The 16,085-nt window shown below is 36.6% G+C and overlaps 1 protein-coding gene and 1 long non-coding RNA gene across 3 annotated transcripts in view; one reads left to right on the top strand and one right to left on the bottom strand.

The window, feature by feature from the left end:
* The window catches only part of adamts17 (ADAM metallopeptidase with thrombospondin type 1 motif, 17), a 130,381-nt gene that overhangs the window by 62,094 nt on the left and 52,202 nt on the right, over positions 1-16,085 (top strand). For both annotated transcript variants that reach the window (XM_015342986.2, XM_006628663.3), the window contains exons 14-15: positions 802-929; positions 13,303-13,423. In XM_015342986.2, the coding sequence (XP_015198472.1) occupies positions 802-929; positions 13,303-13,423 (249 nt within the window). The remainder of the gene's footprint in view (positions 1-801; positions 930-13,302; positions 13,424-16,085) is intronic.
* Positions 1-16,085, bottom strand: part of LOC107076882 (uncharacterized) — a 121,974-nt gene that overhangs the window by 4,182 nt on the left and 101,707 nt on the right. The gene's annotated exons all lie outside the window — the stretch shown is intronic.

The raw sequence follows: 16,085 nt of genomic DNA on the forward strand, positions 1-16,085 counted from the left end.
TTGTAGAGTTTTTGACCTTTTTGCTACAAAATAGATTTTAGGGATAAAACTGCATTATGAAAGTAGATGTAATATTTTAAATACATTTCATTTAGTCCTGCCATATTGTAATACTGTAAGACACTGTTCAGATTGAATTTATCGCTAAATATTTTTTATTTTAACCATCCAAAATACTTTACCTCAGCTAACATTAAACAACTGATTGGAACCATATTTGTACAGATTACTCATCTGATTCAATTCAGCAAGTTCCAAATCTTGATTTTTAATCACTGATGTTCTCTTTGTGCCATACTAGTGTCTACTCTTGCTGACTAGGTCAAGTTAAGAGCATTTATGAACAATACAGTACATCACTAGCATTAGTCTTAATGAGCTACAGTAGCCTTAATCGTTTTGCTTGTTTTTATTAATGCTTTCTTAATCTCAATAAGGCCGACATCTGTGAAAAATGATTTTTTTTCAGTATTCTACTGCTGAATGAAGCTGTGAAAATCAGAACTAATAACAGCTGATATGTGGTGCTTGGGGCCTGCAGAACAGATTTACCCTTCTCTTCCTTTTACTTGTGTATTCAATTTTAGGCTCAGGTAATGTTTTACTGTTTACAACAGCTGTACTAATCAGTCACTGATTCATTACTTTCAGTTATGTGAATGTAAATGACAGTTGATATCAATTACTCAGAAGTGTATTCAAATAAATCAATGAGGTAAATTTAATATTATCATTCCTTAAATTGCCCAGTGTGCATTATATGTTTGTTCTAAAATATGTTTGATATTTTCTTCTCCACAGAAAAGCCCTGTGTCTTGTTCTGCAGTCCAGTGGGACGAGACTCACCTGTGATGGTAGCAGAAAGAGTCCTAGATGGCACTCCATGTGGACCTTATGAGACAGATTTGTGTGTCAATGGAAAATGTCAGGTAAGGAATGATAGTATATAATACATGATGTTTATAATACAGATCAACCCTTGGATAATGAAAGATTTGTTAAATATTTATCATCACCAGACTACATCCTGTTATCGCTAACTGTTGCTGAAAAGCTGATCAACACATTTGTCTTTTACCATATTGACTACTGTAATGCTCTGCTCACTGGGGTTTCTAAACCCACACTGAACAAGCACTGGTACAGTACTGTATGTCCAAAATTCAGCAGCCAGAATCCTGACCAGGTCTAGTGCAAGTGATCACTTTACTCCTATCCTGGAGTCCTGGCACTGTTTTCCTGTCAGGTTTCATGTTGGCTTCAAAATCCTCATGCTCACCTATAATGCTCTGCGTGGCTTGACACCTTAGTACCTGTCTGAGCTGCTATCGTCCTACTCACCACCTCGCAACCTCCACTCTTCTACTTCTGGTCTCCTATCTGTCCTCTAAGCCCGTCTACATGCTATGGGTAACAAGGCCTTCTCCTGTTATGCCCCGCCCCCGAGCTCTGGAACTCAGAGAGTCACCTTCCCTAAACTAACAAATCTAGACTCAAAACCTTCGTCTTTAGAAGGGTCTTTACTTAACTTCTGTTATATATCCCATTTGCTCCTGCTGTATTCAGTACCCCCATCTACTGTCTCCTCTCACTGTGTGTTTTCACTGTGTATGTCTTGTGTATATATATTTTTTGTTGTTGTCGTTCTGTAAAGTGCTTTGCAAAGAACCCTTTAAAGGCACTAAATAAAATAAAGATTATTATGAACTTTTGAAAAGAACATTGTTTCTTTACTTATCCCAATATTTGTGACCATGTAAGTTTCCATAGCACGTCTAAGCAGGTACTTGTTGTATCCCAGTACACATTTCTTTGAACTGAAGAGAACATCTCCTGAAAGCACAGTTCCTCAGATGCCCATGGCCTCATCTAACACTTTCTCCTTTTGTGTGACCAAATATTTATTTTAAATTTTATAAAAATATAAAAGCAAGAACAGCCTCACTCCAGCAACACTAGAGTTTCTAGTCAAGAACCCACTAAACACAACAGTTACAACAGGAACCCCTTGCAATAACGTTTTTACTGCACTAGCAGCAGCACTCCAAGCCTTTGGCTCAGATTCTAGTAGTAGAGAGCAGAACCATATAAACGATGTTAAGCCAAGTCAGGATTCAGTGATGCAAGATAATGTGGAGGCTCCCAATGTAGTGCCAGTATCTTTATACTGTGCCTCTAAAAAGAGTCCCTCGCCCAGTGGATGTTTCATAATTTATGTTGCAAACTCAAATAGAAATACATTTATATGAGATCACTGAAATACACAAATTATTCTATAATGTCAAAGTGGAATTAAAGTGGAAAAGGTACCTGTAATTAAAAGAAACATAAATGTCTTGATTTGAAAAGTATTCACCTCCTTTCCTACAGCACTCCAGTTTCCTTATAACATCACTTTAATGCCTGAATACAGTCCACCTGTGCTCTCCATATACTGTACATGACTGTGGTCCATTTAATTGAATAACATGATTTCAGGAATAATACACCCTTATACTGTATATCAGGTGCCTCATTTGACAGTGCTTGTCAGAACAGAACCCCTTCCATGAAGAGCAACTCTTTGATAGAATTGTGAGGAGGCATAAATTTGGGAAGGGGCAGAAATCATATTAAGGATGTTGAAAGTTCCCAGGAGCACGCTTAGGTCCATAATGCGGAAGTGGAAAGAATACAGAAATACCCAGACTGTTACAAATCTGTTAAAATTGATATGGAGATGTGATAGTGACAAGGATAGTACCTAAGGTCTGTCATGGACTCTAGACACGCAATTTCCATGTATCCTATGTTTCTTCTTAATAAAGAAGTTTCAGATTTGGAAACCATTTTGAGATCATTTTGTACTGTAATTTAACTGTATCATCATGTTCAGACCTCTACAGTAAGGCCATGATTCAAATATTGTTTCATCCCCAGTGATCTTCAAACTCAATTTCCTTGCTCTTCAGATTTTCCAACTTTGTGTCCTGCTCATTACCCACGATTCTCCCAAAATAATGTTCAGTTTAGAAGAGGAATATGTACCATCTTAGCTTTTAAGTACTCAGTTAAAATCCAGTCAGAGAGGTCACTACTGCTGTCTTTATTTTCACCATCTACTTTTGCCTGTCCATTGAGAGTTATTCCCAAAGCAACACTGACATCTGATCCAAATCATGAGAATCCAATTCTTCCAGATTTTATTTTGCTTGTAGAAGAAGTCGGAGACAGGATTGGTATTTCCTGGGTTCCCCATCACCCCATGCAAACCAGGTTCAAAGTAAAATAAAATTAATTGAAGGAGAAACAGAAACAGGTGAAAAATTAAAAAAAGAAAATGTCAGAGTAAAGCTTCTATCAAAATAATGAAGACACATGTAAGCCTCAGCTCTCACATCAGTGTATCAATGATATAATCTCTGTCTAGCACTTTCTCTGTTGTAATCGCTGTCTGAGCTGGAACGGGGACATGAGCAATGCACTGAAAAAGATTAGATGGTAAAATGGATACTGCATATGTAGAGACAGTGTGAGGATGTTCTCTTTTTGGGGTATATCCAGCTACATTCATTATATACAGTACTGAGAAGATTTTTAGTTCAGATTATATCCAATCCATCAACATCACACAAATCGCGAATAACCAAGGAACCCAGTCAGGCAGAGCCCATAAAAGCTTAAACAAAATTACAAGACAAAAATAAGACTGGCCTTTGCGTAAAGCTTTAAAGTGTTTTGGTTTAAGTAGCTGTGTGAACTGTACACACGTCAACTGTTTAGCTTAAACTATGAACCAAAAACCTGTAAAATACTAAAATAGTCTTCTTATGGTGTATTAACATATTTACCTTTTACGAGCAGTGATCTGTACGTGTACAATATGTAATTTAATATTTTGTATGTATTGTGTAAACAATGGGTTGCAACTTTTCCGAATTATTGGAGGTGCTTGTGTTAAAATGTATTCACATTAACAAGTATCTCTCTGCCCCCCGTTTCCTTCATTAATTATAAGAAATGGTAAAACAGTTCTTACTATTAATGAAGCTTCATACTGCTGTTAAGGATAATGTGTTCTTTTACGTTGTACTCCTGCTAATGAAGTTATTTACAGTGTCTTCAACATCCAGTGAAACTTAATCTGCATGAATAAAAAGCACCAAAATGAGTTTCACATTCTTGATAGAACTTTTCATTACACTGTTCGTGAGCCTTCATTATTTTGATAGAAGGTTCACTGTGACAGATGGTTCATGCTGTCTTAACCAGAAGTAAAATTTAGTGCAGATACAGGGATTTGTAATCTTTTTGCAGGGTTATTTTTCCAAATTCCAAATTTATTAATATACAGAGGAGACTGAGGATGGTGGTTCTAAGAAAAGCAGAGAGGTGAAGAGTGGAACAGTTAAGTAAAGGCTTTTCTAAAGAAGAAGGTTTTGAGTCTGGATTTGAATGAGTTTAGAGAAGGTGACTCTCTGATATCTTTGGGCAGAGAGTTCCAGAGCTTGGGGGCATAACAGGAGAAGCCCCTGTCACCCAAACAATGTAGACGAGCTTGGGGGACAGTAAGGAGACCAGAATTTGAAGAGCTAAGGTTGTGAGGTGGGGAGCAGGGCGGTAATAGTTCAGACAGGTATTGAGGTGCCAAACCATGCAGAGCATGAGGTGAGCATATTCCAACATAGAATTTGACAGGAAGCCAGTGCAAGGACTCCAGGATAGGAGTGATCACTTGCATACTGCAGTTTGTTCAAAGTAGATTTAGATACCCCAAAGAGTAGAGCATTACAGTAATCAATTAAAGAGAACACAAATGTGTTGATCAGCTTTTCAGCCACAGTTTGTGATAGCATAGGTTGTAGTCAAGCGATATTTCTAAGGTGAAAAAAAGATGTTTTGACAATATGCTGCACATGTGGGTTTAATGTTAATCCAGAATCGAATATCACTCCAAGGTTTTTCAATTTAGACATTTGCTCAAGTACAGAAGCATCTACAGATAGGGTTACAGGATTGGCTTTATGAAATTGATGGGGGTGCCAATAAGCATGACTTCAGTCTTGTCACAGTTAAGAAGAAGGAAATTTTGAGTCATCCAAGTTTTTATGTCAGAGATGCAATTAAATAGAATAGAGACAGCCACATCAGTGTCAGGTTTGGTATGGATGTAAATTTAAGTATCATCAGCGTAGAAATGATAGCTGAAGCCATGTGATCTTTAAAGCTGACCAAGTGGAAACATGTAAATGCATGTAAGAGCAAAGGGCCCAGTATTGAGCCCTGAGGAACACCAGACTTAACAAGACCAATTTCAGACCTATGCCCATTAAGACAGACAAAGTGACAGCGATCAGTGAGGTAAGACTTGAACCATATGAGAACAGTGTCAGAAACTCCAAACACAGTCTCAAGACAAGAAAGTAGGATGTCATGGTCAACAGTGTCAAAAGCAGCACAGAGATCAAGAAGAATGAATATAGAAAGAGAACCAGAATCAGAGGCTATTAGAAGATCGTTTGTGACTTTGACCAGGGCAGTTTCCGTGCTGTGAAGTTGGCGGAAGCCGGATTGGAGGGTTTTAAAAAGGTTATTTGTCACGAGGTGGTTATGTAACTGAAATGTGACAGCATGTTCTAGAATTTTTGCAAGAAAGAGTAAGTTGGAGATGGGGAAAAATTGTTAATATTGTCGAGAGCCATGTTAGGCTGCTTTGGCACATGGGTAATGGTAGCAGTTTTGAGGACTGTTGGTACAATGCCAGTGCTCAAGGATTAATTTATAAATTGAGGACAATTGGACAGAAAGAAGAGAAACATGACTGAAATAAAGTGGTGAGAATGGGATCTAAAATAGATGTGGTGGGTTTCATTTCTGTAACTAGTTTATTGAGGGATGCTGAGTCAAGAAGAGAGAAACTGGAGAGAAGGGAACCAGAAAAGTTGGATAAGGAGGGAGGAGGTATGGAAATGATATGTGTAGTGGAGAGAATGTGATGCTAAATGTTGGAGCTAAAGAAATCTAAGAATGTGTTGCAAAGTTGCAATGAGGCAGGTAATGTGGTGGGGCAGTTTGGTTTTAGCAAGCTGTTGATGGTGGAGAAGAGAAGTCTGGGGTTGTTATGGTAATTTTCAATGATGTGAGAGAAGTAGGTAGATTCTATAGTAACCTTATAGTCAGACAAGTAATCTCTCCAAGCCTGATAATGTACAGTACATTTAGGCCAGAAAGATGCCACCTACTCTCAAGGTTGCGAGATGCTGCCTTCATAGATCGCAGATGGTCATTGTACCAGGAGGCAGGGCGAGAGAAAGTGATGGTTCGAGTTTTTAAAGGAGCAAAGGTGTCAAGGGTAGGGTAAACATGTAGGAGATTAGTGATGTCAAGGGTAATGAATCATTTGGAAAAGATATAATGACTACAGAGTCCCAGACAAGACAGGTTAGTTTTGTAATGATGCGACAGCATCATTAGCAAACGCACAGTAGCTCAGCTAATGTGTTCAGTTGGAGTTAGGATCTATAGGAGCCAGCAGCCATATCACCCTGCAACTTGCATCTGGCAACCCATTGAAGCTAAGCAGGTGTGAGCCTTGTCAGTACCTGGATGGCAGACCAGATGGAAGGTTACTGCTGAAAGAGGCCTCATGGCCTCCTAATAATCCCCAATCTATGAATTGGATTCATCACTCTGTTCTCCTCCCCACGGACAGATGAAGTGTGGTGAGCATTCTGGCGCACTATGGCTGCCGTCGCATAATCAAATTATTATTATTATTAATGACAGAGCCGTGAGTGAAGGGCAAGGGAAGTATTTAAAGGAAAAGGAACAAATAATGAAACAATTCATGACATCATAAACTAATTAGATGCCCACTGTGAAATTCTGACTGAGCATGTTCTAACAGCACCAGGTGTGCTGTCCCGTGTGTGATCACCAGTGGGCATGAAAAGTTAAGTATGGTGTACGTTCTATAGTAATCTCCTAAATGTTTACACAGTAAAAATGTATTTACCCTGTTTTAACAGTAATATGATCAAGAATATACAGATCTGTTGCCAATATGCCAATTTACCAATGGTGCCACTTGTGTCAATTTACAATGAACAATAAAGGGAAGATATGCTATCTCAGCTTTTACACGGATTGGAGTACTTTTAATTACCTGACTCTTTCTAGATATGCATTTATTAAGTGCAAATCTTATAGCAGTATTTCTGCCTTCTGGCTATATATCTCAGAAGCTGAGCACTCATTCATTGTGAATTTTAAACCTTCATTTTGGCAGACTGAAGCAGGTTTTCCTGCCTTTTTTCCTGCTAGTAATCTCCTATCTATAGGATTTTTGCGGAATCACTCTTGCTTTGGTGCTTTGTTGCAGACTGCATGTGTGATATGAAATTAGTTTTATAGGCCAGCTTTATGGAGGGATATGGATATTATAGACTGACTTGAACTAAACTATTGTTGTACATTTTCTCCATATCAGGCATTGAACTCTTTAACTCTTTCAAAGTTGTCATTGGCTTATGAGTGGCCCTAACCAGTTTCCTCCTTGTCTGGCTGCTCAGTTTTGAGGGACAGCCTGACCTAGACAGTGTCTTAATAGTAAGATGCAACTTCCATTTCTTGATGATTGAGTAGACTGTGCTCATACAGATGGTCATAAACCCTTCTAATCTGTGCTTTTCAGTGACTTTATCATTGGCTTGCTTTGAAAGAAAGGTTCGTGATCTTGATGGTTGAGCCTGTGTTTTAAATCCTCTACCTGACCTCACAAAGGTCAGATGTTTTCATTAAAATCATGTTAAACACAATTATTGTACAAAGACAGGTAAAAAATTTTAATTAAATAAATTTTAATACAAAATTGTTATGGCCAGCTAAGGTAAATTTGTGCACCTTAATTAATTTAGGTAGGCTATAAAAATGTTTGCATTCTAATGCAATCATTGCTTTTCCATGTTTCTTTCATATTATCTAATTACCTGTTTTTTAGAGTTATACAGTACATTATATATGTGTTGTTTGTTGTGCATAGAAATATTGACTGCTACTTCAAAGTCATTACTGCAAGCTTTAAAAACCAAATGTGAAAAAATGGTCAATGGTCTAAAATCATTTGTAGGCAATGTACTGTATAGTTTATGCTAGGTGTTTTGTGATCCTTTGGGATGAAAAGCACAATATAAATTTAAGGAATTATACATTACTATTAATTAAATCTAGTTTGATTTTAACTGTAATTTAACTAATGTTATAAATCAGCATTTTAGAAATTAATGAAAATAAATATGACATTTTAATTTTTTCTCATTAAAATGTGTTAAATGTGTTACTTCTGCTGACAGTTTTGTTTTATACCAGTTGCTGTTTGGTTTCACTTTCATGTCTCCACACAGTCGGCTTAAGCTAACATTTACTTTTTGCTTTCTGTGTCAGCTCAGGTGAAAAGTATCAAATTCTACCGGGATATTTATTTTAATTTAATTGAGGAGTCTAACGATCTGCCTGCCTTAGCTGGGTTACATAAGGAGGCAAAGACTCACATTTGCGTCCAATTAATTTGGTGAGTCTGTGATGAGAGACTGACCCAATCTCATGTGTTATACATACAGATGATAATAAATAAGCACCGACTCATCATGAGGGTTAGCTGGTGGAGCAGTCTTTTCCCCAAGAGTACTGCATTTACGACTTCTAAAATTGTTCTCTTAATTTGGAGGGATGAGGCAAGTCTTGTCAGCAGTTGTGTATGATCTGAGGGTACAGTTTAGTTTCTGCATATGGGGCAAATTAACATATGCTGTGCTCGAGGAAGACATGTTTAAATCTTAGCACTAGAATGCTGGATCTTTTAACCGATAAAGATAACATTGTGTGTAAGTACAGAGAGAATTTATAGGCTGTACTGAATCAAAATATATTTCATTGAGTTGTCCTGGGTCATGTAAACTATCAAAAGAAAGCCGGTTTGTCATCTTAGATGGCTCAAAAACCAAATTTAGTAGACTATACACATTAAATATTGTTTTATTAGTATTATACAATAGGAAAGAATAAAAAGAACTGAAATTGAAGAGATAGTCCTGAGAAAACGTTTTTAACCCCCCAATATAATTATTTGAATTACTGTACAATTTCTTAAGTGATAACCTTATTTAATCATATTGCATCATGCCACAATCAAAAGATATTTCAGAGGACTTCAAAAAAGCTCATCTTCCTCAATCTGGAGAGGGTAAGAAAACCATTCATAATAATTTGGGGTACCATCCATCCACTGTTAAACAGTCTAGAAATAGAAAATATTCATGACAATAGTGACTGCACCCAGGTTGTGTTGCCGAGATACTGTAGTCCCAACAACAACCCAGAAAATCAACTAGGAAGTCACAAAGAACCCCATAGTGACATTTAAGGATCTACAGATCTCTCTTACTTTAGCTAATGTTCATGTCTTAACCATCAGGAAAATATTGAACAGAAATGGTTCTTTTGGGAGTGTATCTGGGAAGAAACCATTGCTCTCTAAAAATAATTTTACCACCTCTTTCAAGCTCTCCAAAGAGCACATTGGGGAATCCGCAGGCCTATTGTGATTGGAAGAATGTTCTCTGCAGAGAGAAAACTGAATTTTTAGGCAACAATGAGAAATGTTTTAGGTGGTTGCAGAAACCAACAGAAGAAACTTATTCCAATCAAACAAGGTGGTGGGCTGCTTTGCTGTCTCTGGATGGCTTGGTAACATTGATGGAACCATGAATTCAGTGTTATATCTGCAAATTCTGTCATGCCATCCATTGGCTGAAGCAGAGCCAAAAGTGGGTGACGCATGTGATTCAGTGATCCTAAATATACAAGCAAATCTAAACAAAATGGGTGTAAAGGAAGAAATTTCACTTTTTGAATTGGTCAAGTCAAAGTCTGGATTCAAACTCCATTGAAATATTATGACAGTTTAGAAGCAAGCTGTTCTTCCAATGAATTATAGATAGCCAAGGAGAGCTTATAGAGAGCCTATCTTGGCAAGCAACATGCACATGGGAAGTTACGTCAGGACAGGACAGGATGTTAGTCTATCATAGGACACACACAGACACAAACATGCGCACACTTATACCTAGGCCCAATTTTCCGAGAAAACAACCAACCAGTATATTTTTGGACTGTGGAAAGACTCTGTTTAAGAGAAGTTCTTGAACTTATGAAAACTAAATTCATTAAAATTAATGTTTCATTAAAATTGATCAATTCAGATGCTGTAAAAACCCAATATTAAAAGCTGAACATTAATGACAAGAATATGTGAGTTGAGAAATTATTGAAAATGACTGATGTCTAGTTATTAAGGGGGAGACAAAAGGGAAGTTTGAGCAACATATTCAAGAGACAGCACAAGGTACATACAGTACAATGAAACACAAACTAATTACACAACTAATTTTGTAATAAGCTCATTTGGTGTGAGCCTGTAAATTTGTATTTTGAAGCTTGAGCGATATGCTGGATCACTGGACTGATCTCCTTGTGTTAGCAGATGTGTTCTTCTGTTGTGTGCTGTAATGCTGGGGACCACACATGTGCTAGCTGCAGGGATAAAAAAGACCATGGAAGTTTTTTTAGAAGTATCTGCTAAATGTCTGATTTCAACAAAGTACTGGTGGTACAAGGTACAACATTACTAGCAATGTTGACTTTAGTAAAGTGTTGTACATACATTCGGCCCAAATGCAGAATAAATAAAGAAAAGAAAGTGTCCTATAAGTATGTAAAAACAGTTTTATGAAATGTGTTTTTTAAGGACATAGGGCCATTCTGTAATAAATATTTAACACCTGATAAATCTGAAATGTTAAACCTCAGCTCATTTGGGGATAGAGGGAGCTCATGTATCCTGGAGTAAGCAAACTCTGCCAGAGTACTGTTGTGTACTTTGCTTTTGGATTTCAGTTGTCCAAGATACAGTGCATAATTGCAGATTGGGATGAGCATACAGTTTTAGTTAGACACACTTTTTGTTTTGAAATGATGGTGCTTAGCTACAGGTGAGACAGATTTAAGGCCCCAGAGTAGTGCTTTAGTGTGCTCTGGTAGCACTGTACCCCTGATTCCCTTTACGCAAAATGCACTTCAAATCTTGTTATTTCTGTTGTTAATCTCTTCATGCCACAATAATTTGAGTTACCTTCTGCAAAATAATTCTAGGATTTATATAAAACAAATTCCTTTGTTGTTTTTGCTTTTTTAAACAGCAATGATGGATTTTATGTGAATTAAAACTGAATCATCTGGTTTTATTCAATTTCAAAAAGTATTACTCAAGGGCCCATGTCACACTTTTAGATACTGTGGCCTCATAACTATATACTGTGCACAATGATACTGTGCCACTTGTGGATATAGAAAAATAGCTTTATTCTAGTGATGTAACTGTAGTAAGGAAACATACTGTAGGTCAGGAGGGGCTCATTTCTACCTGCCTGTCTAATTACACATACAGTAACCACTAAGTACTTTAAATATTTTTTATGTTTAATATTGAAGGTTATTAAAAATTAAGAATTGCGTGCATGGTGTTATGATATGTTGTATTTGGTATGATATCTTGTATTTTTTCATAAGATTTTGATAAAGTTCCCTGCAAGAATTATTTCTCAAATTACAGGTGGAAGGCATTCAGGGGCATTTATGTGTTTGGACTTTGGAGAATTTGTTAATAAATAGAAAACTACAGATAAGAGGTGAATGCTCTTGTTTTTGATATCCTGGTATTCTTAAAGAAGCAGCTTGATTGGATTCTCAACTCAATTAGCTGCTAACTGCTTAACAGGTTACATGGCCTGCTCCTGTTTTTAACCTTTATTATCATTTTTACTTTATGATAGTTATTTGCAACCAGTGTGTCTCACAAGCCTCAACTTGTGTGGTTTCCTTTGACACATATTAATGATTTAAAAAAAAAGCAAGCAATGTACCCCACCCCTTTCCCCACTCACTAGGTGGAATGTGCCAGAGAGATGAAGCAAGTATGAGTATAAAGGCACACTGAAACCAAACATAGTCGCCGGCGTCTGCAGCACACTAAAACATAAATTAATCAGGTTACTTTTAACTTACAAGTGATACCCAATATCTTCTAAAAGGAACAGCAATACCAGAACAAACAAAAAGTATTTTTTCACTGTATTAAATTCCCTTTTTAGGAATTTAAACCAATTTAAACCAATAATAACAATCCCACAAAACCAAAATGCAAGATATACACAATTAGATTTTGTACCCACTGAAAAACAGTTTACCTACCTGCTAAACCACTGGGTCAATGTAAACCGACAGAGTAAATGTGTTTGGCTGTCCACGATGATGAAGTCTGAAAAGGGGGGTCTAATTGGTTCAAATTGCTGTCATTCATTATTTTTCAACCATTCAGAGTCCTAGGAGTTGTCACTGCCTCTATAACATGACTGGGGAAATAAAAAAAAAACTCAGCCTCACAACTTTGTAGTATCTACAGTATCTAGCAAGACGTTTGTTGACAGCATCTAGGGGTTGTCTATGTCAGCAGCTCACACCTGTTGCTAGGATGGCAGTAAAAAAAGCAATGAAAAATACTCTAGCACTGCCTAGAGGTTTATATAGTAACTGCAATAGCTATTACACCTTTTAATATTTTTAATAATTTCTGAATATATTTTTCTTTGTATGTGAACATATAATTCCAGATCCTGTCTTCACAAACAAATTATGTAGATTTTGTTTTAGATATTTGTCCAGTTTGTCTCAAATTCCTATCCTGGCAAGTAGACACTTCTACAAGATCTACAAGTATTTTCAGCCATTTTCCAGGGCCATAACTTGAGAAATGTATCTTTGAAGACAGGAAATTTCTGTCTGGTGAGTGGACACAGTAAAACATCTAGGAAGTCTGGTGGTTTGCATTTAATACCAAGGAGTTTGCTTTAATTTAAGCTTAAAACCAGGGTTCCCCTGTAAAAACATCCAGAGATATTACAAAATGTTTGAGGGAACAGGGGAAATTGTCTGAGGTCTCATTGGACTAACTAAAATAATAATTGCTGGACAGTAACTACTTGATTACATACAAATTCTTCCCATATGGAGAGTGTGAAATATAATTGTATATATTTAAGAAGTTATAACCCATCCCTTGTTTTTGTTATATCCTACAGTAATTATGCATGTGTTCCAAAAACAAAAAAATGTCTTCCTTATTTCCTCACGCATGTCCTGATTCATTTGATGCTGGATACCTTTAGAATAATGAAAGATTTCTGTCTGCTTCTCTTTTTTTACTGGCAGAAAATTGGCTGTGATGGAATCATTGGATCCTCAGCCAAAGAGGACCGCTGCGGTGTGTGTAATGGGGATGGCAAATCCTGCAAGATAGTTAAGGGAGATTTCAACCACACCAAGGGAATGGGTGAGTGAAAACTATTTCCATGTCTGTAAGAAATAATGTGAGCAGGGTGTTCGACAAATTCTAAAGGCTTAGGTGACATCTGATGCTTTCCTGCACTGATTCCAGCCTAACAGCATCACTGATGCCAGAACAGAAGCAGCAGGTCAACAGGATGTGATCTGGTCCTTTAAGGCAACCAGTGACCCCTGGTGACTTGGAAAAAAAATCCACACAAATTTTTTACTTCCCTGGCTTTTGCCTTGGGATAGGGAATCTTCGGAAAAAAACATTACAGAGTCACAGAACAATGTTTTTAAAAATGAGAGAATGAACTCATTTGCTTTTCCACCTGCTACTGCATTAAATCTGAAAGAAATGCTGAAGTGGTTCACAAAAATAGGGAAGGAGACCGCAGAAATTGTCTCATTGAATTAATTGCAGTAAAAATGTTCAGAAATAGAAATGGTAAATATGTTGCCTGGTTTTGTGAATCAGAACAGTTAATTTATTATAGGGAATACTGTGCGAAAGGTGAGGTGCAATGGTTTAATTGGGCATAGTTTTCACATGACAAAATTTGTAAGCTTTTTTGTTAAAAAAGAGAAAAGGGCACCAAATACTGTACAAAAGTCTAACATGTATTTTATTTATTGTAGTGACAGATTTACCAAGACTGACTTTTGAAAAGTATACTGTTAATACTGCATTGATGCCACACAAACAGCAGTGCCATGTCCTTCTCCACACCAGCAGATAGAACAGTAGGCTGCAAGGCACCTCTAGAACCAAAGGTCCAGTAGGGGCGATGGGTTGTTTTCTATTTAGATTTTAACCACTATGGGGTTAAAAACAAATCATTTGCTCCGGAGGTAAATTTTATTTTATAACTTGTTGGACACAATTGTTGTTAATATAAACAGTATTTAACAAACAGAAACTAACTGCTATTCATTTCAAGACTGATTTCATGCGATTGTAATGGATTTTCTATAATTCATAGTAGGACTCTTTCACATCCATGAAACAAACCAAGCAGCACTGATGATGTGACTACAGATATGATGATTATACATATAATAATATCTCCTAAATGAACATGAATGCTGAACAGGTAGAAGAAATGTATTATGTAGGACGTTAAGACTGTATATTCCATAACATATTTTTAAATTTGCTGCAAGAATCCTAATTTCTGTTTATGTCTGAAATTCCCATCCAGCTGTGTTAATGGTATGTTTGTACACAAAATTGTTCTACATTGTGAGAATGTGTGTTCGGCATCTGTTTCTGAGTATGTGATATGTGGGTTTACAGTGAAGACAACAACAGCAATGTTCATGATTTTAGCATGACTAAAACCTTCACAAATCATTTTCTGTTTCCCAGTCACCAGTAGCCATTGTAAGAAGGTTTCTACGTGTGTGATGTCAAAACCCAGGGCTGTTCCCAAGTGTTTTTCGTGTAAGATACTTGGTTGTGAATGTGCACCTTACCCGGTTGGTACTTAATGACCACAGATGTATGTGTCACTTCTCATTGGGTTCTCCTGGGATTTTGTATAAGAGAACAGTGGTGTCTGAGCAGGAAGAGGCAGAAAAATATTTTAGTTTCCAGTTCTTTCTCCAATAGCAGAGAAATACCTGCTATTGACAGTAGAGTGGTTGTAGCCCATATTGCACCATTTGGACAGAATTTGGACATTTAATCAGATTTTTATTCTATTGGGTATCTTTCATTATATTAATGGCAGTAGCCCCTTATCCAAAAACCTTAAACCAACAAACGTGGAAGTGGAAAAGTGGAAAAAACATTTTGCAGATCATAAACTTAGTGAGTGCCCAATATACTATATATCCTGAAGCCATTTTTCCATTTCAGTCCAAGGAAAATGAGTATGAATTTAATGCAGAAGTTTAGTATCATGGAAAACAATTTGTTCATTTTTTAACCACCATTAATGTAATGTATAGTTACTGAACTCTCCATTGTGCAGATCTTTAAAATGTTAAGACTATACTTAACACTATTAACTTATATATAGAGACTATATATATATAGAATATTTCAGCAGAAAGGATTGCTGTTGTCATACAATAAGAGGTACTGAAAAATAAAAAAAAACATTCAGTAATACGCTTCCATTTTTTATTTCTGATTTACATAATTGCCCCAGTCAGTATTATATTTTTTCATTTTTGAAAGATTAGTCACCTGTAACGTTTTAAAATACATTATTTTGCCATCTTATGTGTCTTCTACTTCTCGCAGTGTTAGCTTTTGTAAGCTAGCATGCAGAAGACAAAATAACACCAAGTGAGTAGAAATCCACCAAGTGAGTAGAAATCCAAACACAAAGTCAGCAGAAATTCAGCCAAATGGGTTTACTAAAAAGTACAAAAATAAACACTATACTGTATGTTACTGAAAACAATCTTGCTATAATCATATGTGAAGCTGGACTAGTCTAGAGACATCCCAGATACAGTAGAAATTGAAACAGGTTTCCTTGTATTCTAACTTGTTTAACAAGCTTATTTAATGATTTTCTAGATGTCTTTGAGGAATATTTTGTCAGATAAAGAAATATTCACCTAAAGAATCCAATGTTTTCTCAGAAATATACATTTATCATACTAGTCTGATTTTGAACATTTTTTACCAAATCACTCTTATTTTCCCAGGA

This window comes from Lepisosteus oculatus, chromosome 5 (genome assembly GCF_040954835.1).
Source record: "Lepisosteus oculatus isolate fLepOcu1 chromosome 5, fLepOcu1.hap2, whole genome shotgun sequence".
In the NCBI taxonomy this organism is placed as follows: Eukaryota; Metazoa; Chordata; class Actinopteri; order Semionotiformes; family Lepisosteidae; genus Lepisosteus; species Lepisosteus oculatus.